This window comes from Psammomys obesus, unplaced genomic scaffold (genome assembly GCF_907164565.1).
Source record: "Psammomys obesus unplaced genomic scaffold, mPsaObe1.curated_primary_1811, whole genome shotgun sequence".
Lineage (NCBI taxonomy): Eukaryota > Metazoa > Chordata > Mammalia > Rodentia > Muridae > Psammomys > Psammomys obesus.
This window is the reverse complement of record NW_026595895.1, coordinates 976-26,613: the sequence shown is the minus strand read 5'-3', so window position 1 is coordinate 26,613 and position 25,638 is coordinate 976. Positions and strand designations below refer to the sequence as shown.

Here is a 25,638-nt window from a genome sequence, read left to right as displayed (position 1 = left end):
ATAAGAGAGTTGACTGAGTCCAGCCATCTCAAGCCTTCTTCTGCCAGGTTCAAAACTGAGTTCATATTCACAGGCTCCAAAACTTACTCCCATCCTGATTCTTCAGGTGGTTCATGTTTGTCTTTTAATCAGGAAAGAACGTAAAGAGGAAAGTGGCTGATAATCTAAACTAAGTACACAAGTCGTAAATGTGTTGCCTGTCATGACTTAAATTGACTTTGAGCAGCTTGCCTCCTCTTTTGGTCTTGTATAATTCTGAATTCGGTGCCAGATGTCCAGGAGGAGATCTGAATGCAAAAGCTGAGTTGAGAACCCTGAACCTTGGTGTCCTGCATAAGGCTGAGTCACCAATGTTTACTTTCATGTTCAAAAGTATAATTGGAATCTCTCCCTCTCCAGCTCCCCCCACCCCATGTCCTTCCTCTAATCCACTGATAGATGGATCTAATCTATCTAATCCACTCCTCTACTACTATCTTACTGTAGCCTATCAGGTCTCATTGAAACTGTCTGGATCCACTTTCCATGTAGCTTAGTTTTGCCACCTTGACTGGTGAAAGTGATCAAAGAGCCAGCAACATGATCAAAGCCTGACTGCCCCTGCTTCCCTTACTAGGAGAAGTCAAATGTTCAAACTACCTCTCACAGAAGCAATCCAAAACAAACAAGCTGTTTTTTTGATGACCTACAATTTTGTCTCAGATTATGGTGTTCTCCAAAGTCACTGTGGACCATGATGAAATCATACAGGTTGTGGAAGAAAGAAAGAACCAAACATGTTTTTCACCCACATAGAAGAACCAGGTGCAGAGCCCCAGGGCTATGGGATTCCAAGAGTACATGGATGAGAGGGAAATAGAATAAAAAGACAGCAAATTCAGAGCAAGTCTGGCTACAGTGACAGGAATGTCTCTGTACTGTGACCCTCAGATGTCTGGACTTTGCTGCAGTGTGTGTGCCGGCCTGTCATGAGAACCACTGGGTATGCACAGACTGAGAGCCTGAAGCAACAGTAGGAATCAGCTGTAGCATACAAAGTCTTCTCTGACGTTGAAGACTGAACCTGTTCCAAGACCTAAGCCAATAATCTCCTTGGATCCACCTTGATGCAGGGGTCTGTCTCTGTGTAGTGAAGAGCCTGACATGTCCCTTCCTTTGCTTTGCCTCAGCCTCCTCCTGCAACCTGTGTATACATCAATGGAGTTGCCTCTGTTCACTTGTGGTTATAAAGGAGAAACCAACACCTACATGGAGGCAGATGTTAACCTCGCTACATTTATCCCCATTTCCATCCCACTTGATCTATCCCAATACCTCCAGATCCTTTTTGACAGAAAACCAACTCTACTATGGAAGTTTGACCTGTGAGTACTTGGTCGTTCTGGTTAAAAGATAGTACATGACCTGCTTAACACATGTAATTCCATTGAGAATAATGAACTAGATACAGAACAATGTGAAAAACAGTTTCACATTTTTTCTCCTTCATTGTGCCTCTGCATACATTTCCACTTCTCTTTGTTGTGTTTCAGGTCACAAAGACATCAGGGATAGAAAAAAGAACAACTTTTGTGTCTGCTCCATGGTGTGATTCCATGGTGAGACTTACATTTTTTAACACACTGGCTGCAATATGTCAAGTTAAGTTTCCATTCTTCTCAGGTCCATTTGGACATCTAAATGTCTTATGTTTGAGTATCTGTTTCTTTCCAGAGACTTGGAGAGTTTCTGTTAAAGTGAACTTGAATATGCCTATGTCCTCAGTACAAATGTTAGCATCTCTGGTTTCACAGTTCTGGCTTTAGTATCTTTAAAATATCTCAGACTTTAGACACTGTGGTTATACTTATAACTTTTTATTTATCACTGATATTGTAATGGAGTGTTCTGAAATTCAACTCATTCATGCCCATATTCTGTCCTCTACTTAGTTAGCTCTGCTGAAAACCCAGTGTTCTTTGATTTGATTGGAGGTTTTATGATTTTAATTAGCAACCTTTCTATCTGTCTTTCTCAATTTTGTCTTATGATTTGTCTTTTATGGCACTCAGTCTTTTATGTGTACATCTGTTTATTTTATTCTATCCCTCCTCCAAGTTCTGGTGGAGACTGCTGAAACTTGTCTTAATGACCAGTTGAAGTCAATGCTCTGTCTTCTTTTCTGTTGTTTGTCTCTTTATTTTCTGAAGTATTCATCTGCCACTTGATCTCTCTGAGAAACTCTGAGTTAGGTTGTTGGTTATTTATGATACTGTGCAAGATTCATTAGGCTTTTTCATATTCCTGTTTTTCACTTGATGCTATAATTGGTACATATGTTCATTTGAACATCAATTTTGGGAATAGGATGGTCCTTTGCTGAAAAGTACCTTCTTCAAACTTCAATACATATTTTCTCTCTGAATAGGAATCTCTACTAATTCATTTAAACTGCAAGCCTCGAGAAACACATTTCCTTTACTACTTTTATACTACTTTTTGAATTTTTGTAAAGATTTATTAATATTTACATTATGTTTATGAGTGTTTTGCCTACATGTTTGTGTGTGTACCACTTGTGTGCATTGTCCCTTCAGAGGCCAGTGGAGGACATGGATCCCCTAGAACTGGTGTTACACACTATTGGAACCTAAAGCTGGCTACTCTGACTTGAACCAGGGTCCTCCACAAGAGCAACAACTAGTCATAATATATCAATCATTTTTCAAACCCAAGAACACTATTTTGCACATGCTTATTTATTCTTATTTCATGTACTCGAGAGCTCACCTTCTTATATATGTGTGAATACCACAGGTATTCCTGGTGCCCAAAGATGCCAGAAGGGATCTTATGAATTGGAGCTAAATATGTTTCTAAGGCCATCCTGTGGGCACTGAGAACTGATGCTAACTTTTATTGAAAGTGGTCTTTCTATAGATAGATGCCCGGGCATCTGTCTATACCACACAGAGACACTTTAACACTAGGAATGCATATAAACTTGTTATAATTTTCATAAGTGAGTATGAAATTGAATCATTACAAAAGAAAAGGATATGAAGCTCTTACTAATATTCCTTTAGTGACTCTTCCTTAACCCAGTGCTTCCATGAGCTGAAACATCATAAGCACCTATGTATAGAGTACTCATAGGATACAAACAAGTAATATTTTATGTACACAATGTACACCAAAAAATATTAGAAACAGTTAAACTTCTGAGAGTTTAGGAGCCATTCGATGATGTTTCTGGATTGTCATGAGCTTATGCACACAAGATTTACATGTCACAAGAAAAGTCAAAGGCTATGGCCTCTAGGTTCCTGTATTTTATAGACTTTTTTGAGAAAAATGTACTGACAATACCCATCATTCTGTTCTTCTGGTTTAGACTGAAATGGAGAAACTATCAATATTTGCTAACCTTATACTTTGCCATTGAAGAGATCAATAAGGACTCAAACCTGCTTCCAAATATAACCTTGGGTTTCCACATCTATAATGCTTTTAATTCTAACAAAATAACCTTGGAGGGCCTTCTGATGTGGCTGTCTGGAAGGAGTGATTATATCCCTAACTACAAGTGCAACACTCAACACAAAGCTCTAGGAATCATTTCAGGAAACAAGCCAGAATTTTCTGCTTCAATTGCAACACTTTCAGAGCTCTACAATGTCCCACAAGTAAGTTAGAAACATATTTTTAAGCACAATCACATCTTAGATCTGACTGAAACAAACAAACCAACAAAAGAAAAATAACAGAACAAACTAAAGAAAACAGAGAAGTGGATTATGTTTAGTGTAGGCAGATTTCTAAGAGCAGTGGATGAATTACTTTGATATGTTAAGAGTTAACAGATGTCAGAGTGTGGTAAAAAGCATGAACAGTAAATTCTGGGAGTTTCTGAGCAGATCACTTAGTAGTATCCATGATTCTATCTCCAAACAATGGATGATGTACTGTGGATACTCAGTCTGCATTTGATCATAAGTCAAATTCTCCAGCAAATGTACCTAACTACCCAATCTAGCATATAAACATCTCAAAATTCCTATGGTTGTCAATACCTGACATATGGAAAAAGAAAGTCCAGGACATGTAACTGAGTTTGGAACAATGTTTAATGCCATCACCGATAAAAATCTTTCAAGGAATTAATGATCTCATTCAGGAAAGTAGATCTCAGAATAGCACCCACAGATACCAACCACTTAGCTATATCATCACAATTGACTATTGCCAGGCTACACTGAAGAAATGCATCTATCAGCAGGTATTACTACAAACAGAAAATACTTGGTGAGCACAAGAGTCAGCAATAATCAGGATTAAAAAACCCACATGGTAATGTTCATTGTTATCACTCAGTTAAACAATTCAACCTCCTTAAAAATATTCAGTCCTTTAACCCTCATATTTGAATTATGAAGTCACTTCCTCCTAAGGATGATGATTCCAAATACCTGAAACTCAGAATCACTTTTTTTTTTGCTTCTTCAGGTCACATATGGACCATTTGATTCCATGCTTAGTGACAAAGATACATTCCCATCCCTTTATCAGATGTCTACTGAAGACAGAGGTCTAGCCCAAGGGCTGATCTCTTTATTGCTCCACTTTGGCTGGAGGTGGGTGGGGATCATTGTTTCTGATGATCAGAGAGGAAGGGAGTTTCTCTCTGATCTGAAAGTAAAGATGGTTAAAGAAGATATCTGTGTGGCTTTTACAGTAAAACTCCCAGATAATTTGAATGAAAATGTAAATTATGATTATGGCTTGCAAAATTTGAAACAACATGCTAGAGTAAATGTGAATGTATTCTATGGTGATATAGATGACTTGCTGTTCTTCTGTGTAGACATTCGTATTTTTGTAACCAGAAAGAAGGTGTGGATCTTGGCAAAGCCACACTCGACATACTTAGAGTCTATAATAAATGGAAAGCATATTATGATAAACTTATTCAGTGGAAGCTTCTCATTTTTAAAGAAGAGAACTATCCCCGGCTTCAAGCACTTTCTTGAGGTCCTTACACCCTCCCATTTCCCAGGAGATGTTTACTTCTCTAAATTCTGGATTGACAGTTTTAATTGTTCACCTAATTCACGATGTGGAAATTATAAACCCTGTCCAGTGAATATTTCCCTAAAGACTAAGGATAAAATAAATGAAGTAATGACTATTTCTGAGCCAAGCTATTCCATATGGAGTGCAGTGTATGCAGTGGCCCATGCCCTCCATAAAATGCTATTGAGCAAAACCGAAACAGGATCTAAAGAAGACAGAAACACAGACTGGCTTCTATCATGGCAGGTAAGCCTCACTCATAAGCAGGGGAAGCTTAGGATCTTACATTATTAGTAAGTAATTTGCTGTGGTCAAGTCAATAAAACATTTTCATCTTATAATTAAAAGTATAAGTTAAAAATAGAAAAGGGTTTAAGTTTCTCTACATTTAGTTTGATGTTGGCTATAGGCATGCTGTATTTTGTCTTTACTATGTTTAGGGATGGGCCTTGTATCCCTGATTTCTCCAAGACTTAGTTAAACATGAATGAGTACTGGATTTTGTCAAATGCTTTTTTGGCATCTAAGAAGATGATCATGTGGTTTTTATCCTTCAGTTTGTTTATATGATTGCTTACAATCACGTATTTCTGTCTATTGAACCTGTATGCCTGGGATGGAGCCTACGTGGTCTTGGTGGATGATATCTTTCATGTGTTCTAGGTTTCAGTTTGCAAGTATTTTATTGAGTATTTTTGCATCAATGTTCATAAGAGAGATAGGTCTGAACTCTTTTTTGTTGGGTCTTTGTGAGGTTTAGGTGCAAAGGTGTCTGTGGCTTCATAGAATGAGTTTGGTAATGTTCATTCTGCTTCTATTTTGTGGAATACTTTGAAGAGAATCGGAGTTAGCTCTTTTTTTACTAATTTTTTATTTTTTATTAATTACACTTTATTTACTTTGTATCCCCCCTGTAATTCCCACCCTCTTCTCCTCCCAATCTTTCCCTTCCTCATCCTTTTCCATGCATGCCCCTCACCAAGTCCACTGATAGTGGAGGACTTCTTTTCCTTTCCTTCTGATCCTAGTCTGTTAGGTCTCATCAGGAGTGGCTGCATTGTCTTCTTCTGTGGCCTGGTAAAGCTGCCCCCCATCAGGGGGAGGTGATCAAAGAGCAGGCCAATCAATTCAAGTCAGGGACAGTCCCTATTCCCAATACTATGGAACCCACAAGGAGTCGTGGGCTACATCTGTGCAGGGGTTCTGGGTTATCTCCCTGCATGCTACTTGGTTTGACCATCATTCTCAGGGAAGACCGATTTGCCCAGATTTTTGGATCTGTTGCTCTCCATGTGGAGCTCCTGTCCCTTCCAGGTTTTACTAATTCCCACTTCTTTCATAAGATTCCCTGCAATCTCACAAAGGCTGGCCATAAGTCTTAGCATCTGCTTTGATAGTATGCAGGGCAGAGCCTTTCAGAGGTCCTCTGTGGCAGGCTCCTAACTTAGTTCCTGTTTTTCTCTTCTTCTGATGTCGATCCTCTTTGACTTTCTGGATGGGAACTGAGCATTTTAGCCAGAGTTCTCCCTCTTGATTAGTCTCTTTAGGTGTACAGATTTTAGTAGGTTTATCCTATATTAGATGTCTATATGAGTGAATATATACCATGTGTGTGTTTGTGCTTCTGGGATAGCCCACTCAGGATGATCTTTTCCAGTTCCCACCATTTACCTGCAAATTTCATGATTTCCTTGTTTGTTTGTTTTTTTATTGCCAAGTAGTATTTCATTGCGTAGATGTATCACAATTTCTGTATCCGTTCTTCAGTTGAGGGGCATCTGGGTTGTTTCCATCTTCTGGCTATTACAAAAAAAGCTGCTACAAACATAGTTGAGCAAATATCCTTATTGTGTACTTGAGCCTCTTCTTTGCCCAGAAGTGGTATAGCTGGGTCTTGAGGAAGCACTATTCCTAATTGTCTGAGAAAATGCCTGATTGCTTACCAGAGTGGTTATACAAGTTTGCATTCCCACCAGCAGTGGAGGAGGGTTCCCCTTTCTCCACAGCCTCTCCAGCATGTGCTGTCACTTGAGTTTTTGATCTTAGCCATTCTGATGGGTGTGAGGTGAAATCTCAGGGTCGTTTTGATTTGCATTTCCCTGATGGCTAATGACATTGAGCATTTCTTTTTTTTAATGCTTTATTAATTACACTTTATTTACTTTGTATTCCCCCTGTAGTTCCCACCCTCTTCCCCTCCCAATCTTTCCCTTCCTTGTCCTTTTCCATGCATGCCCCTTCTGAAGTCCACTGATAGGGGAGGTCTTCTTTTCTTTCCTTCTGATCCTAATCAATTAGGTCTCATCAGGAGTGGCTGCATTATCTTCTTCTGTGGCCTGGTAATGCTGCTTCTCCCTCAAGGAGAGGTAATTAAAGAGCAGGCCAATCAGTTCATGTCAGAGACAGTCCCTGTTCCTATTACAATGGAACACACTTGGATATTGAACTGTCATGGGCTTCATCTGTGCAGGGTTCTTAGGTTATCTCCATGAATAGTCCTTGTTTTGAGTATCAGTCTCAGGAAAGACCCCTGAGCTGAGAATTTTTGGTTCTGTTGCTCTCTTTGTGGAGTTCCTGTCCTCTCCAGATCTTACTGTTTTCCACTTCTTTCATAAGATTCCCTGCACTCTGCCCAAAGGTTGCCTATAAGTCTCAGCATCTGCTGATAGTTTGCAGGGCACAGCCTTTCAGAGGTCCTCTGTGTCAGGCTCCTGACTTGTTCCCTCTTTTCTCCTTCTTCTGATGTCCATCCTCTTTGCTTTTCTGGATAGGGATTGAGCTTTTTAGCAAGCTTCCTGCCTCTTGATTAGTTTCTATAGGTGTACAGATTTTAGTAGGTTTATCCTATATTATATGTCTATATGAATGAGTATATACCGTGTGCACTTTCTGCTTCTGGGATAGCTCACTCAGGATGATCTTTTCCATATCTCTCCATTTACCTGCAAATTTCATGATTTCCTTGGTTTTTTTTTTATTGCTGATTAATATTCCATTGTGTAGATATACCACAATTTGTGCATCCATTCCTCCACTGAGGGGCAATTGGGCTGTTTCCAGATTCTGGCTGTTACAAATAAGGCTGCTACAAACATGGTTGAGCAGATGTCCTTAATGTGTACTTTAGACACTTTTGGGTATATGCCTAGGAGTAGTATAAATGGATCTTGAGGAAGCACTATTCCTAGTTGTCTGAGAAAGCGCCAGATTGCTTTCCAGAGTGGTTGTACAAGTTTACATTCCCACCAGCAGTGGAGGAGGGTTCCCCTTTCTCCACAACCTCTCCAGCATGTGCTGTCTCTTGAGTTTTTGATCTTAGCCATTCTGCTGCTTGTAAGGTGAAATCTTTTTTTAAATTTATTAATTACACTTTATTCATTTTGTATCCCCCCCATAAGCCCCTCCCTCCTCCCCTGCCGATCCCACCCTCCCTCCCCTTTCTGCATGCATGCCACTCCCCAAGTCCACTGATAGGGGAGGTTCTCCTCTTCTTTCTGATCTTAGTCTATCAGTTCTCATCAAAAGTGGCTGCATTGTCCTCTACTGTGGCCTGGCAAGGCCGCTCCCCCCTCAGGGGGAAGCTATCAACGAGCAGGCCAATCAGACCATGTCAGAGGCAGTCCCTCCTCCCACTACCATGCAACCCACCTGGACACCGAACTGACATGGGCTACACCTGTGCAGGGGTTCCAGGTCATCTCCACGAACAGTCCCTGGTTGGAGCATGATTCTCTGGGAAGTTCCCTGTGTTTAAATCATCCTGCTCTGTTGCTCTCAACGTGGAGAGAACGGGAGCTCCACGGTAAGGTGAAATCTTAGTGTCGTTTTGATTTGTATTTTCCTGATGGCTAATGAGGTTGAGCATTTCTTCAAGTGTTTCTCTGCCATTCGATATTCCTCTATCGAGAAACCCAGAATTGCTAAAACAATCCTCTACAATAAAAGATCTTCTGGAGATATCTCCATCTCTGATCTCAAGCTGTACTATAGAGCAACAGTAATAAAAACTGCATGGTACTGGCATAGAAACAGAATGGTGGATCAATGGAACCAAATAGAAGACCCAGAAATAAAACCACACACTTATGGCCACCTGATCTTTGACAAAGATGCCAAAACCATAGAATGGGAAAAATATAGCATCTTCAACAAATGGTGCTGGTCTAACTGGATGTCTACATGTAGAAAAATGAAAATAGATCCATACTTATCACACTGCACAAACTAGAGTTAGCTCTTTTTAAGGTATGTAAAATTCTGCACTGAAACCCTCTGGCCCTGGGCTTTTTTCTAAGGGATACTTTTGACACTGCTTCTATTTCCTTGGGGCATATAGGACTATTTAATCTATTCACCCAATCTTGATTTAATTTTGGTAAATGGAATCTATCAAGAAAATTGTCCATTTCATTTAGATTTTCAAATAATATGGCATAATAGGCTTTTGGAGTAGACATAATGATTGTTTGGATTTCCTCAGTACCTGTCATTATGTCCCTTTTCTGATTTTGCTAATTTGGATAGTTTCTCTTTGCCTTTTAGTTAGTTTGCCTACCGGTTTGTCTATCTTGTTGATTTTCTCAAAGAACCAGCTCTGGGTCTCATTGATTCTTTGAATTGTTTTCTTTGTTTCTAATTTATTAATTACAGCTCTGAGTTTGATTATTTCTAATCATCTATTCCTTTTGGGTGTGTCTGCTTGTTTTTTTTTTTTGTTTTTTGTTTTTGTTTGTTTGTTTTTCCCTAGGGATTTTATATGTGTCATTAAGTTGTTTGTATGAGATGTCTCAAACTTCTTTCTGGCAGCACTTTGTTCTATGAACTGCCTCTTAGCACTGCTTTCATTTTGTCCCATAAGATTTTTTTTTTTTACTATTGCTCTGTACTACAACTTGAATTCAGGATAGAGATACCTCCAGAAGTTCTTTTATTATACAAAAAAGTTTTAGCAATTCTGTTTTTGTTGTTGTTGTTTCTTTGTTTTTGTTTTGTAATTCAATATGAAATAGAGAATTGTTCTTTCAAGGTCTGTGAATATTTGGGTTGGTATTTTGGTAGTAATTGCATTGAATCTGTAGATTGCTTGTAATAGGATGGCCATTTTTACTATGTTAATTCTACCGGACCATGAGTATGGGCAATCTTTCCATATTCTGATATCTTTTTCAGTTTCTTTTTTCAAAGATGTGAACTTCTTGTCATAGAGGTCTTTCTGTTGCTTGGGCAGTTATACAAAGATATATTATATTATTTCTGGCTTTTGTGAAAGATGCTGTTTCCCTAATTTTGTTATCAGCCAATTTATCATTTATAGTCAAGCAGAATACTGATTTTATGAGTTAATTTTATAGCATCCAGTTTACTGAAGGGGTTTATCAACTTTATAAGATCTCTGGTAAAATTTTGTGGGTCACTTATATATACTAGTATATCTTCTGTGAATAGGGATATTTTGACTTCTTCCTTTCAAATTTGGGCCCCTTGATCTTTTTTAGTTGTCTTATTGCTCTAGCTACAACTTAAAGTACTACACTGAAAAGATTTGAAGAGAGTGGACAGCCTTGTATTGTCCCTGACTTTAGTGTAATTGCTTTGAGTTTCTCCCCATTTAATTTGATTTTAGCTATCAGCTTGTTGTATATTACCTTTATTATGTTTATGTATGGGCCTTGTATCCCTGATCTTTACAGGGCTTTTATCATGAAGTGGTGCATTATTTTATGAAAGGCATTTTTGCATCTAATGAGATGAACATGTTTATTTAATTTTTTTCTTTCAGTGAATTACAGTGATGGATTTAAATATGTTGAACCATCCCTGCATCCCTGGGATGATACCTACTTGATCATAGTGGGTGATGTACTAGATGTGGTCTTGGACTGGTTTAACCAGTATCTTACTGAGTATTTTTGCATCAAAGTCCATAAGCGAAATGGGTTTTAACTTTTCTTTCTGAATTGGATTCTTCTGTGGTTTAGGTACCAGTGTGACTGGATTCATAGGATTGAGTTTGGCAATGTTCCTTCTGTTTGATTTTTTTCAATAGTTTCTGAAGTATTGGTATGAGCTCCTCTTTGAAAGTCTGGTAGGATTCCATGCTAAAGCCATCTGGTTCTGGGAATTTTTGTTTGTTTATTTGGAAGACTTCTGAGGACTGCTTCTATTTTCTTAGGGGTTATAGGACTCTTCAACCTGCTTACCTGATCTTGATTTAACTTTGGTAAGTTAAATCTATCAGGAAAATCTTCCATTTCCTTTAGATTTTTGAAACTTGTGGAATACATTCTTTTGAAATAATATCTAATATTTCTTTGGAGTTATTCCCCCTTTTCATTTCTGATTTTGTTTATTTGAATACAGTCTCTCTGACTTTTTGTTAGGTTGCCTAGAGGTATGTCTATCTTGTTAATGTTCTAAAAAAAAAAACAGCTCTTGGTTTCACTGATTCTTTGTATTGTTTCCATTTTTTCTGTGATACTGATTTCATTTATAAGTTTGATTATTTCCTGCTGTTAACTCTTGAGTGTGTTTACTTCTGTCTGTTCTAGAGCTTTTACATGTGTTTTTAAATTGCTACTATGATGATTTGTTAATTCTTTTTAGGAAGGTACTTAATGTATCGAAACTTCTCCTTAGCACTGCTTTAATTGTGTCCCAGGAGTTTAGGCATGTTTTCCCTTCATTTTCATTGAATTCTAGAAAATCTTTAATTTATTTCTTCCCTGACCAATTTATTTATTGGTCACTGAGTTGTTCAGTTTGTTTTTTAGGTTTTCTCTTGTTTCCATTGTTACTGAAATTTAGCTTTAATCCATGGTGCTCTGATAAGATAAAAGGGTTATTTTAACTTTCTTGTACTTGTTGAGGCTTGTTTTCTGACCAAGTCAGCGGGCAATTTTGGAGAGCTTCTGTGAGGTGCTGAAAAGAAGGTATATTCTTTTTGTCTGGGTGAAAGTTCTCTAGATGTCCATTAAATCCATTTGATCTGTGCTTCTGTTTGTTTAATTGTTTCTCTATTTTCTGTCTTTGTAACCTGTCCATTGGTGAGTGTGAGGTTTTGAAGTCTCCCTCTATTACTGTGGCAGTATTAGTGTATAATTTAAGCTTTAGTAATGCTACTTTTACAAATGTAGCTGCCCTTGTATTTGGAGCAAAATATTAAAAATTGAGACATCATCTATGCATTCTTTTGCTATGATATGTGTCCTTTCTCATCTCTTTTGAATAAATTCAGTTAAAAGATTATTTTATTAGTTATTAGGATGGTTTCTTTCAATTTGTTTTTTGGGTAAGTTTCCTTAAAAAAACCTATTTCCAGCCCTTCACTCTGAGGTAATGTCCTCCTTTGTTTCTAAATGTGTTTTTTGTATGCATCAGATTGATGAGTTCTGTTTAAACATCTATTCTATAGTCTGTGTCTTTTTATTGAGGAATTGAGTCCATTGATATTGAGTGATATTAATGATTAATGATTGCTAGTGCCTGTTATTTTGATTTTTAAGATTACAATGAGTTTGTGTGTTTGTCTGCTTTTGTTTTTACAACAGTGGTGTTATTTATTTTCTGTGTTTCTGTGGGTGTTGTTTACTTCCTTTGGTTGGGGTTTTCCTTCTAGTAAATTCTGTACAGTTGTGAAGCATAGACACTGGCATTTTCAAGTCCACAGCACGGCCTCTTACTTGCTGTGAAGTCACTACAGTCCAAGCCTTAGTAACCATGTGCACTGGGTGCCGCCATTTTGGATCCTCTTCAAATCTACTTCTTCTAAATAGAAATATTATTTTCTAGTGCTGGAGAAAGACACAGGACATTTTTCCAACTAAGGACATGCTACACACTATACTGTCTTCCATCTCATAGACAATATTTCTACTTGTGTTCAGTAGCTCTTGCATTATTTCTATGGGGAATAATTTTAATCTCACTAAACAACTGGGAAGACAAATAAACAAACTAAGCCCTTTCAAAAAGAAAGCCATGATAGAGATAGGGAAAATGAACTTCTCTTTAAAGTCAGCCAGTGATCTGTGTGGGCCACTCATATTATATAATGTATCTCTTCAGCTGCATCCATTTCTGAGGAATATTAAATTTATAAATACTGCCGAAGATGAAATAAGCTTTGGTGAGAATAAGAATATTATGGAAACGTATGATATACAAAACTTTATTACATATAGTTTTCGAAATGCATTACTACTTAAAGTGGGAGAGTTTGTCTTCAAGAGTGCACAAGATCAAGGCTTTTTCATCAATGAAGTTCTGATTCAATGGCCAAACAACTTCAAACAGGTATGGAATTTTTTCAGTATTTAATATGAAGGGAATTATTCTTAAAGAATTATAAAAATTGATTGTGTAATGATTCTTTGAACTTTTAAAATAATTGTGAGCTACCACGGGCCACATCTGAGCCGAAGTTCTAGGTTATATCCATAGATGGTCCTTGGTTGAGTGTCACTCTCAGAAAAGACCCTGTGCCCTGATATATTTGGTCCGTGTAGAGCTCCTATCCTTTCCATATCATACTAACTTCCCTTCTTTCATATGATTACCTGCACTCGGCCGAGGGTTTGGTTATGAGTCTTAGTGTCTGCTTTGAAACACTGCTAGGTAGAGTCTTTCAGATGCCTTTTGTGGGAGACTCCTGTCATATGTTCAATGCACATCCCATTTCCAAAGTAAGGGGAACACGGACTATTTTTAACAGGATCTCAAGGGCAGGCTGTTTGAACCCCCAGGGGAGGAGCAGTCTGTTAGGCCACAGAGGAGGACTTTGCAGCCAGCCCTGAAGGTACCTGATAAAACAGGGTCAAATGAAAGGGGAGGAGGTCCTCCCCTATCAGTAGACTTGGAAAAGGGCAGGGAGGAGACCAGGGAGGGAGTGCGGGGTTGGGGAGGGAATGAGGGAGCGGGATACAGCTGGGACACAGAGTTAAAAAATGTAACTAAAAAGAAAAATAAAATTAAAAAAAATGTTCCTTAAAATGTTTAAAAATAAAAAAATAAAATAAAATAATTGTGAAATTTTAATTTGTTAGCTCTATTGTGACTGTGAGCTTGTGTGAAGGTGCTCATGCACACGAGAACATGTGCTTCTTAAGTCCACAGTCAACTGTGGTTATCTTCTTTAGTTGCTGTCAACTTTGTTTTTATTTCTGTGAAACCCTTACTTTCTGATTTTGCTGAACTCAGTGGATAGCAATACCTAGGTTCTCTCTCTGTCTTCATGATCATAAAGTTTGGATTACAGTCCTATTTTCATGCACCCAACTTCTTCCATCCTTTTATCATGATCAAATTCATGTTTTCCTGCTTATGTGGCAAGCCCGTTAAATACTAAATCATCTCTATAGTTCTGTTTGATGACTTTAAATCAGATATGATTTAATATATATCAGAATTATGTATATATATATATATCAGAATTACATTTATACATATATAAATATATAAATATATCAGAATTACATTCTGATACATTCTGATATATAATTACATTTTGATATATACATTCTGATATATAAACATTATAATTATATGATATATACATTCTGATATATAAATACATTCTGATATATACATTCTGATATGTACATTCTGATACATTCTGATATATAATTACATTCTGATATATAAATATATCAAAATTACATTTACACATATATACATACACATATAAATATACATACAAATGCACACATAATGTCCGCTAATTCCTTAGCTACAATTAGATGAATTGAATTTGAATATTTGTTCATAATGAAGCGAATGAATAATTGAGAGCCCATGTATATATAGAGGCATGTATGAGTGTTTCTATATGTAAACACACACATGCACACAAACTTATGTAAATTTTCATATATGTTAATTATAAAAGCTAGCTGATGCTCAAGCATTCTTCGATTCACACAACTCACACTCAAGCATATCAATAATTTTACAAGGTTGTGAGCTAGCATAAATAATTAATAAATTATGGATTTGGAAACAATACATTTCTGTAAACAATGTATATGACCTGCTCAATATGTGTGTCAGGGACTGAACTCATATTTCAGTGCAAGAGCTGTATGTACTCTTAACAGCTGATCCAGCTAGCCAGAAACATATTCCTGTTAATATGTACATATTCATTAGACAGAAACTGAATCCAAACCAAGGCAGAAAAGAGGTCTAAGATAGAAATATTTCCGTTCCTACAAAATTTCATATAACAAACCAAATAATTTATAGTATAAATTATTTATACTAATAAATAATTTAACATATAACAAACTAAAATTGCATTAGAATTTTATTAGCTAGGTGATTAAGAGTGCAACTGGTAAAAGTCCCATTTGATGATGTCACTAAAATTTGAAAAGAAAGGCATAGAAAAATCCCTAGCATTGGGAGTCAAGGGTAAAAGTCACAGTAACAGATTATAATTCACCAATGTCAAAAACATTTTCATGAGAAAATTAAACTTCTTTTTGCAGCTGAATCAGAGTGCATGGGTGTTACTACAGGATTGTAAATATAAAGGTAGAAACAAGTGTGCCTGGAGGCAAGTATGATTAGATACTTGTTTTAAAATCCAACTGTTCCAAAATTCATACAATAAAATAAATTCTGGCTTTCTTCCTCACAGAAGAGGATCTCTTGATGTCCTACACATTTCACACATGATAGGCAGTAGTGAGTAGCAGTTTGGTCACCATAAAGGGATGTTGTACATTTAGTATTGGAAAGTGTGGTAAATTTAAATCTCCATTCTGCATTCCCAGATTAAAACCTCAGAGTTCCTCATAAACAAATACAATTTCCATAGATTATGTGTATTTAGTCTAAACTATTTTAAACTGATGTTCGTTACCATGACCAGTTTTTCTGTGTTGCCTTCAGACTCCACAATCTGTATGTACACAGAGCTGTGGTCCAGGATTCTGGAAAGTTCTACAAAAAGAAAGACCGGTCTGCTGTTTTTCTTGTGTATTTTGTCCAGAGCAGCACATTTCTAACCAGACAGGTAGAGAAATAATACTTTTACTCAAACTGCTTGGGAATGGAGATGGGGAAAGTCCAGAAGTGACCTTGGTGTCATAATGTAGTGCTGTTCCCTATGTCTCTAACACTCATTCCTGAATCCATTATTATTCATTGCTGAAGCCTCACAATGTGTGGAGTTTAAAGTGGCAATTCTCATGCTATTGTGTCATATGTACCCTACTTTTAAAAGCCTGCCTTTGGTGCATGGAATGGCACTCTTGCAGTGTTCTATGCTATGAGCTCCCCATTAAATGTGAGATCTCCAGTTGTCCAGGATCGCTTTGTATTTCTGTGATTAACAAACCTAATGATTCTTGCATAAAAGTAACTCCAGGAAAACTACATGTCTGATTGTTTCTGAATGCACAAGAAACTGAACTGCACTTACAACAGTTGTCATTTTCAGTATCAACAATAGAAAAAGCAAGTCTTGTAAATTAAAATATGGCTGCCTGTTTAGGGTTGTGGTCAACTGTGTAATAACATATATAAGTAACATCATATGGAATGAGCAGGTTGCATTTTTATATACAAACACAGACACAAAGACACAAACCCATTTAATGAGAAATGAGCCCATGTATTTGAGAGAGAATAAATATAAGGTTGGTTCAGGAGAAGTTTTAGAGTGATGAAATAGAAGAGGCATAGTGAAGTAATTATATTATTTTTAAAATGAAAAATTTTAAGAAAAAAATAAAAGGTCAGAAGGAAAATACATTAATATAATGATGAGAATCTACCATATATTATATTTTAAAAGGCCAATCCTTAGACAACCGTAATATAAACAGAAGTTTTTATGTATTATTGCAAATGATCAAATATTGAAAAATTAATTGAATATTCTTTATGTTCTGAGATCTAATGCTATCATAGGTCAAATTCCTTGCAGAGTGACACATGACTTCAATTCCTATGTTAAAAAGATAGAGAGAGAGCAGGCAGCCTTTTCTTGTCCCTGATTTCAGTGGGATCTCTCTGTTTAAGTTAATGTTGGCTATAGGGTTGCTGTATATTTACTTTACTGTGTTTAGGTATGTGCTTTGTGTCCCTGATCTTTCCAAAATTTTATACATGAACAGGCGTTGGATTTTTGGCTTCTATGAAAATGATCATGTGATACTTTTTCCTTCTCTTTGTTGATGTGGTGGATTAAATTTATGGATTTCTATAGACCTAACAACTCCTGCGTGCTTGGGATAAAGCCTATGTGATAGTGGTGGATGATATATTTTATGTGTTCTTGTATTTGATTTGTGAGTATTTTACTGAGGATTTTTGTGTCAGTCTTCATGAGGAAAATTGGTCTGAAGTTCATGTCTTTCTTGGGTCTTGAGTGTGACATGACTGCGGCTTGATAGAATTAATTTGTTAATGTTCCTTCTGTTTCTTTTTTGTGAGATAGTTTGAAGAGTATTGGTATTTCCTCTTCTTTGAAGGTCTGGTTGAATTCTGAGCTGAAAACATCTGGCCCTGGGCTTTTTTGTATGGGGACTTTTGATGACTTACTCTATTTCTTTCGGGAAGACTGGACATTTTATTTACCTTATCTTGATTTAACTTTGGTAAGTGGAATCTATCAAGAAAATTGTCCATATAATTTTTTGTGATGTATACACTTTTGAAGTAAGACCTAATGATTCCTTTGATTTCCTCGGTTTCTGTCCTTATATCACCCTTTTTGTTTTTTATTTTGTTCATTCGGATAGTGTCTTTCTGCTTTTTAGTTACTTTGGCTAAGAGTTTGTCTCTCTGGATGATATTCTCAAAGAACCAGCCCTTGGTTTTTTGATTCTTTGAATCATTTCACTTCTAGTATGTTGATTTCAACACTGAATTTGATTATTTCCAGCCCTCTACTCCTTTTGGCCCTGTCTATATCTTATTGTTATTTTCAATGTCTTACAGTTGTGTCATTAGATTGCTTGTTTGATACATCTAAAATTCCTATATGAAGGCACTTAGTGCTATGAATTTTCCTTTTAGTACTTCTTTCATTGTGTCCCATAAGTTTGGGCATGTTGTGCCTTAATTTTCATTGAATTCTAGGAAATTTTTAGTTACTTTCTTTATTTCTTTCATGACACCTGAGTTGTTCAGGTTCCATGTGCATGTTTAAGCATTTTGCTCTTTCTGTCGTTGTTGAGGTCCAGATTTAGAACATAGTGGTGTAATTGGATCCAAGGGATTATTTCAGTCTTATTCTATCAGTTAAGTCTTGCTTTGTGCCTGAATATATGTTCAATTTTGGAGAAAGTTCCTTGATTTGCACAGAAGGCATATTTGTGTCTGGGTGAAAATTTCTGAGGACTTCTAAAAGGTATTTGGTTCATGACCTATGTAAGCTTTATTATTTCACTGTTTAGCTTCTGTGACAATGATCTGTCACTTGGTGAGAGTGAGGTGTTGAAGGTTACCATTATTACTGTGTTGGGACTGATGTGTGATTGAAGTTTTAATACCGTTTCTTTTACAAATGCAGGTGCTCTTCTATTTTAGGCATAGTTGTTCAAGATATTGTTGTCCCCGTGTATTTTTCTATAATGAGAACGAAGTATCCTTCACTTTTTTGATTAATTTTGGTTGGAAGACTATTTTATTAGATATTAAGGTGGCACTGCCACTTGCTCTTTGGGTCCATTTGATTGGAAAACCTTTTTCTAGCACTTTAGTCCGAGGTAGTGTCTATCTTTGGGGTTTTTATTGTATGCAGCAGAATGTTGGATCTTGTTTCCATAACTATTCTGTTAGCATGTGTCTTTTTATTGAATTGCTGATTCCATTGTTGTTGATAGATATTAGTCACCAATGAATTTCATTTCCTTTTATTGTGGTGTTATTGTGGATAGTGTGTTTGTGTGCTTGTTTTCTTTTGATTTTTGTTCTGATATTATCTATATCATGGGTGTAGTTGATCTCATCGGGTTGGAGTTTTCCTTCTAGTAGCTTCTCAAGGTCAGTGATAATGCATAGACATTGTTTTAATTTAGTTTTGTCATGGAATATCTTGTTTCCTCCATCTGTGTTGATTGTAAGTTTTGCTCAGTACAGTAGTCTGCTTTGGCATCTGTGGTCTCTTTGCATCTTCATGACATCCTCCCAGGCCCTTCTGGGTTTCATAGCCTCTGTTGGAAAGTCTGGTGTGATTCTGATAGGTCTGCCTTTCTATGTCACTTGATCTTTTTCCTTTGCTGCTTTTCATATTTTTTCTTCATTGTGTAGATTTATTGTTTTGATTATTTTATGGCAAGAGGATTTTCTTTTCTAGTCTAGTCTATTTGGGGTACTGTAAGCCTCTTGTATGTTTAAGGTTATCTCTTTCTTAAGGTTGGAGAAGTTTTCTTCTATGATTTTATTAAAAATATATTCTTCACCTTGGAGCCTGGAATCATCTATTTGGTCTATTCCTATTGTTCTTGGGTTTCATGGAGTCCTTGAACTTTTCTGATTTTATGTTTTCTTTGAGAGATAATTTTCTTCAGTTGTATCTTCAAAGCCTGAGATTCTCTTTATTTCTTATATTTTGTGGGTGATGCTTATCTCTGTGGTACTTGATCTCTTCTCTATGTAGTCCATCTCCAGGGTTTTCTGTGTGTTTCCTTATTGATTGAAATTCCGTTTTCAAGAATTGAATAATTTTAATAATTTCTTTCACCTGTTTAATTGTGATTTCTTGTCTTTGATGGCCTCTTTGTTTGCCCTGTATTTCTTTGAGACATTTGGTTTTTACTCTTTATATGTATCTAATAACTGCATACACATAGATTTAAAGTCCTTTTTCTGTGTTTCAGCTGTATTAGAATATCGATTGCTCTCAGGGGTGGGTTCTGGTGGAGCCAGGATATCCCTGTTTTTGTTGACTGTGTTTTTATGCTGGCCTTTAGCCATCTGGTTGTCTGTAGCCTTACTTGTTTCTTCCTGGAAACTCTATCAAAGACTGGATCCTCCTGTATTTGGAGTTAGAGTAGTATTCAGAAAGATGTCAAATGTACCATGACTCAAGAATGGGTGCTGGAGCTTCAGATGCCAGCATCTTGAAAGGTAGGGTACAAGGCAGTATGGACACATAAACCTGTAGGGGTTGATGAACTGAAGGACAGGTGTGTGCATGCACTGGAACCATGAATGTTGGGGTGCAGTTACTGGTGGTCACCATTAGCAATGTGCAGGTACCTCAGGTGGCATCCCTGGGATTCCTCAGAATAAAGCTGAGCTGCTGCTTACAGGCCTGCCCCAAACTGTGCTCCCTGTACTCAGATTCCTCTGAGCTCTGTCTTCTTGGATCTGCAATCCCTGTAATTTTATTGTTCACCTGGTGTCCACAAGGTGACCAGTAGAATGGTAGCTTGGTGGCTTGGATGCTCTCCCAGTAATCCTGAAGCTGCCCTACAGGAAGCAGGAGGGATCTGAAGTCTGGCTGCTAGAGCAAACAGTCCCAGATATGGGGATCCAAACTCCCTGGAGTATGTGAAGCGGCAGGAGGCCCAAATTTTGCTACTCCTGATTACGTGAGATGGCCACAGAGAGCCTGAATCAGATCTAATACATTTCCTGGATGACCTGTCCAGAATAGGAAGCAACAAAGTTGATGCTCTGGATCTAACCACCTGTCCATACACTGGTCTCAGAGTCTCTGAATCTCTGCCCCTTAGATATGTGCATACTGGTCTCCACCATCTTGGAGTCTTTTTTTTTTAATCTTTCATCCTTCCTTTCTTTTGTGGGGGAGCCTTTTGTGACCTTTTGAATTTCCTCTTGGGTCTATTTAGGTCTATTTAGGTTGCTGAATTATTGTTGAATTCATCTTTTAATAATGGTTGCTTGGGCAAATCTAAAACTTATCCATCTCATGACCATTTTTAAGCTGACTAGAATATAGTATGTTTTAAACGTATTTCCTTAGAATATTCTGAATTTCGTTGAAATCTGTAGTAATGTTTTTCTGTAATTTCTGATTCTGTTAATTTGAGTAGTCTATTTTTTCCTTAATTTACTTGAGCTATAGGTCTGTCAATTTTCTTTATCTTCAGAAAGAGCCAGCTCTTCCTTTGGTTAATTCTATGTATTGTTTTCTTTGTTTCTGTTTCACTAATTTCTATTACAATGTTACTATTTCTTTTTATTATATTATTAATTAATTTGTGTACTCTCACAGCATTTGCTCACACCTCTCCTCTCAGACCCTCTTTCTCACCTTACCTCCCAACCCAATGTGCACCTCCTCCCTTTCTTTAAAAAAAAAGAAATCCCCATGGATATCAACCAGCTTTGGCATATAAAGCTGCAATAAGATTAAGCACAACTTATGTTATTGAGGCTACACAAGGCAGTCAAATTAGGAGACAAAGGAGTCAGAGACAGCTTTGGTCTTGCTGTTAGGTATCTCCATAATGACCAAGCTGCACAACTGTTATATATGTTCAGAGATCCCACATCTGTCCCATGCATGCTCTATTGTTGGGAATTCATTCTCTGTGAGCTTGTGGCAGAAGCCTTTCTTTGGGGCAATTCTAAGCATGGAAAGGAGAGGTCTTTGCCTATAGGGTGCTCCAGAGTGCAGATGAGGGGTCAGCGATGAGAGGGAGTTAGTAAGCTGAAGTGGTCAGAGGAATCTAGCAGCTGAATTCCAAAATTCAGACCTTTCTTTGGCTCTGACTTATTATTGACAAGGCTCTTCTTATTTATACAAGTTTCACAGTACAAACACAGATTTATGATTATACAAGTGGTACAGGGTGTTTGATTTTTTTTCATTATCCAGAGATAAAAGCTCAGTTGCAATTTATAAAGTACACACAGAACATATTTGGTTATTATTATTAGCCCTATAACTCTACTTTAAAGACTCTAAAGAATGTCTCCTTCAAAGAAAACACAATTAATACGTGAAAGCCTGTTTTTAGGCTGGCATTGTTTGCAGAGAAACAGAAAATACTTGAACTGGTCTTTTTATGAATAGCAAATACAAATAAATAGCTCCATTTACTATACGTATCATCATCTATGCTACAAACTAGAAAAGGTTTATTTAAGTCAGTCTGTCTTCTTTACTAAGTTTTATTCCATCAGGAGTGTACCCTCTGTGACCTTCTATCTTTAAACTACATTTTCAGGGAGCTCTAAGTATATAATAAAGGATCTTAAACCTATACATAAATATCCAGGCCTCTCAGGGTATTGCCTTTGTTTACCCTGCACCAATATACTGTTTAGGGGCACATACCCCAAGAAAACTCCCAAAATAATGGCCTCATCTCTCTCATCTGTTTAACTCTGCCTAATAATCTCCAGGACATAAAGAAGATTTGCAAACAGTGGACAGATAAAGTTAAGTTTAGTATTTTCATAAGGCTCAGGTCTCATCAGGGCTGGCTGCATTGTCTTCCTCTATGGCCTGGTAAGGCTGCACCCTGTTAAGGGGAGGTGATCAAAGAGACAGACACTGAGTTTATGTCAGAGGCAGTCCCTGTTCCCCTTACAAGACAGCCAGCTCTGATGAGATCTGATAGGCTAGGTTCAGAGGGAAGGGGAGGAGGATCTCCCTATGAACAGACTTTGAGAGGGGTATGGGAGGAGATGAGCATGGGAAGATTTGGAGAGAATGAGCAAGGGTGCTACAGCTAAGATACAAAGTGAATAAACTATAAATAATTAAAAATGCCTAATTAAAAAAGACTCAGACATAATTTTTCTTTAGAAAACAAAAACAGAAATTGAATCATAGTGCAGAAAGTCTCCAGTAATGCAACAAACAATTTAAAAAAACCCAGAAGTTAGAGATAGAAGAACAATTGTAACAATCTGCTCAGCTTTCCTGGAATAGCACCAAGCAACTGTACTGGCTTCATGACATTCAACAATTTCAGTGACTATGGCTGTGTCATTTTCCCTTTTTGATTTAACATTTTTGTAGATTTGTGGTATTTATGACATGTAGGTCATTTTTTAGTCTTAAGAATATTATTGGAAGAACAAGAGTGAAAATTAGAACAATTGCCAGGATTATTCTGGAATTAATAATGAAAGAGAAAGAGTCCTGTCCTGAGTCAAAGGATGTCAAAGACTATAGAAATTTATTTGAAACTTCCACAGCTGAGATAGGAAATATTGGGCTGAGATTATAGCTGGCGATTGTTGATGCAAATGTTGTATATTTACCGCCAAATCAGAACTGTTCCATAGGCATGGAGATGGGACCTAACTTATTCCCATGTTACCTTAAAAAAATTATAGGAGTGGGATAACAAATATCCACTGAAACAGTGAGTAACAAGAAAACTAAGAAGAACCCATGATGATGAAAACAAAGAAGTGTATTTTTATACATTGATGTCATCAAAATATAATGTACACATACTTAGAAACTCAAAGTGTAAAGGAAAACATTTGAAGGCATACTTGACAGTATTACTTTATCTGAATATGAGTAAAATAGATTTCACTGCCCTAGAGAAACAGTGATAAGCTGTTGAGAAGAAAGCTCATTTATTTAAACAAGATTAATGGTAGAAATGGGAATTATAAAGGATTCATGTACTTGGCTGTAACAGGAAGCATAATATACCAGGGTACACACATCATTGGAAAGCACTTTAATGAATTAAATGTGCAAAGAGCAGATACTTATATAAGGTGAAATGTTGACCCAATTTCTCCACACAGATCAGCAGGGGTGCATCCGTTGCCTAAGTCAAGAATACCCAAACCCTGAGAGAAACCAGTGCCTGCCCAAGGCAGTGACCTTCCTGTCTTTTGAGGATCCTCTAGGCATGGCTCTGGCATGCACAGCTGTGTGCTTCTCTGTCAGCACAACTGCAGTTTGGGGAATCTTTCTCAAACACCAAGAATCAGCCATTATTAAGGCCAATAACTGGACTCTCAGCTATATCCTGCTCATCTCCATCCTCCTCTGCTTCCTCTGCTCCTTTCTTTTCATTGGCCGCCCAAACACAACCTCCTGCATACTGCAACAAATAACATTTGCACTTGTGTTCACCTTGGCTATTTCCACTGTTTTGGCAAAAACTATAACTGTAATTCTGGCCTTTAGGGTCATGAAACCAGGAAGAACAATGAGAAGGTTGTTTGTCTCAGGCGTCTATAATGCTGTCATCCCCATCTGTGTGGTGATCCAACTTATTATCTCTGGAGTCTGGCTCGAAACCTCCCCTCCCTATATTGACACAGATGAATACTCTGAACATGCTCATATCATCATTTTATGCAACAAGGGCTCAATTATTGCTTTCTACTGTGTGCTGGCTTACTTAGGGACCCTAGCCTTAGGAAGTTTCACTGTGGCTTTCCTGGTGAGAAACTTGCCTGACACATTCAATGAGGCCAAGTTCCTGACATTCAGCATGCTGGTGTTCTGCAGTGTCTGGGTCACCTTCATCCCTGTCTACCAGAGCACCAAGGGCAAAGCCATGGTGGCTGTGGAGGTCTTCTCCATCTTGGCCTCTAGTGCAGGGCTGCTGGGGTGCATCTTTTTCCCAAAGTGCTACATTATTCTCTTAAGACCTGATAAAAACTCTTTGATATGTATTAAAAAAATTGCAAATAAAAAATGATCATTTTGGTGTTTTAGTCTTCTAATAAACCCATTAGTATACTAAAATTAAATTATTTACATACTTTTAAGAAACTTTTTCTGAAATGTATAAAGAATAAGAGCACCTCCCTTTGTCTCACAATCATAGACATTGTATTTCAGAATAGAAGCGGCTGCTGAAAACACATTTTAATAAGTCATGCATGTTACTTATTAATTTGTAGACAATATTCATATTAAAAATGTAATTATATGATTGTAATTGAGATAAATAGTATATGAACTGAATGCTTGTACTCTTTGTTATTCTTGGGCATATAACAGGGCTTTGGGTGGTATTTGAGATTCTTCTATAGAACAGGTAAGAAAATTGTTCTCTGGAAGGGGGAGGGAGCTTTTAAAGAGGTTAAGCCCTTCCAGAAAAAAAAAAGTGTAGAGGATTTTCTAAAAGGAAAAAAATAAATCTACCATCTGACCCTGCTCTCTTTTCCTAGACATATGTAAAAATGACTCGACATCCCACTCTAGAAATACTTGCTCAGTCACCTATTCTAAATAGGTAGGAAATTTAAACTCATAAATATCTTTAACATGATAAATGGTTAAGAAAAATATCATACATATAAATACATGTAAGTAGAAAAATTATAATTTAGGTAACCCATATCCAGAAGACAAATATCTCTCATTCTTTACTCTGGGGCATCTACCTCCAAATGTTCAGATATTAGTATTCACCATGGAATAAATGTAGAAACAAGAAAACATGGTGGGCAAGCAATACAATGGCAGAGAAAAATTGATCCTCTTGGAATAATGTGTGGGAGTTATTCTAAATATGAAGGATAAATATGAAAGAAGGAAGTGAATGAAATAACAATAAATATTTGTGAAAGAGTTTTAAGCAATCATACTGTGAATTATCTACATAAAATTCGTATAATACATGTAAGTCTATGCATGAATATAAACATGTTACAACCTAAATATTTTTAATA

The 25,638-nt window shown here is 37.0% G+C and overlaps 1 protein-coding gene across 1 annotated transcript; it reads left to right on the top strand.

The window, feature by feature from the left end:
• Window positions 1-1,197: 1,197 nt before the first annotated feature.
• On the top strand, window positions 1,198-24,659 carry LOC129685919 (vomeronasal type-2 receptor 116-like). Its single transcript, XM_055619451.1, has 6 exons — window positions 1,198-1,364; window positions 3,374-3,665; window positions 4,486-5,298; window positions 13,117-13,344; window positions 15,943-16,066; window positions 23,752-24,659. Exons 1-6 carry the CDS (start codon window positions 1,198-1,200, stop codon window positions 24,657-24,659), a joined length of 2,532 nt encoding a protein of 843 aa, XP_055475426.1.
• Window positions 24,660-25,638: the final 979 nt, after the last annotated feature.

Excerpts from the sequence above, each read along its gene's own strand:
- LOC129685919 (XM_055619451.1), top strand. The coding sequence starts at position 1,198 with ATGGAGTTGCCTCTGTTCACTTGTGGTTATAAAGGAGAAACCAACACC. Across the intron at positions 3,666-4,485 it reads AGCTCTACAATGTCCCACAA|GTCACATATGGACCATTTGA; the intron begins GTAAGTTAGAAA and ends TTGCTTCTTCAG. Across the intron at positions 13,345-15,942 it reads GGCCAAACAACTTCAAACAG|ACTCCACAATCTGTATGTAC; the intron begins GTATGGAATTTT and ends TGTTGCCTTCAG.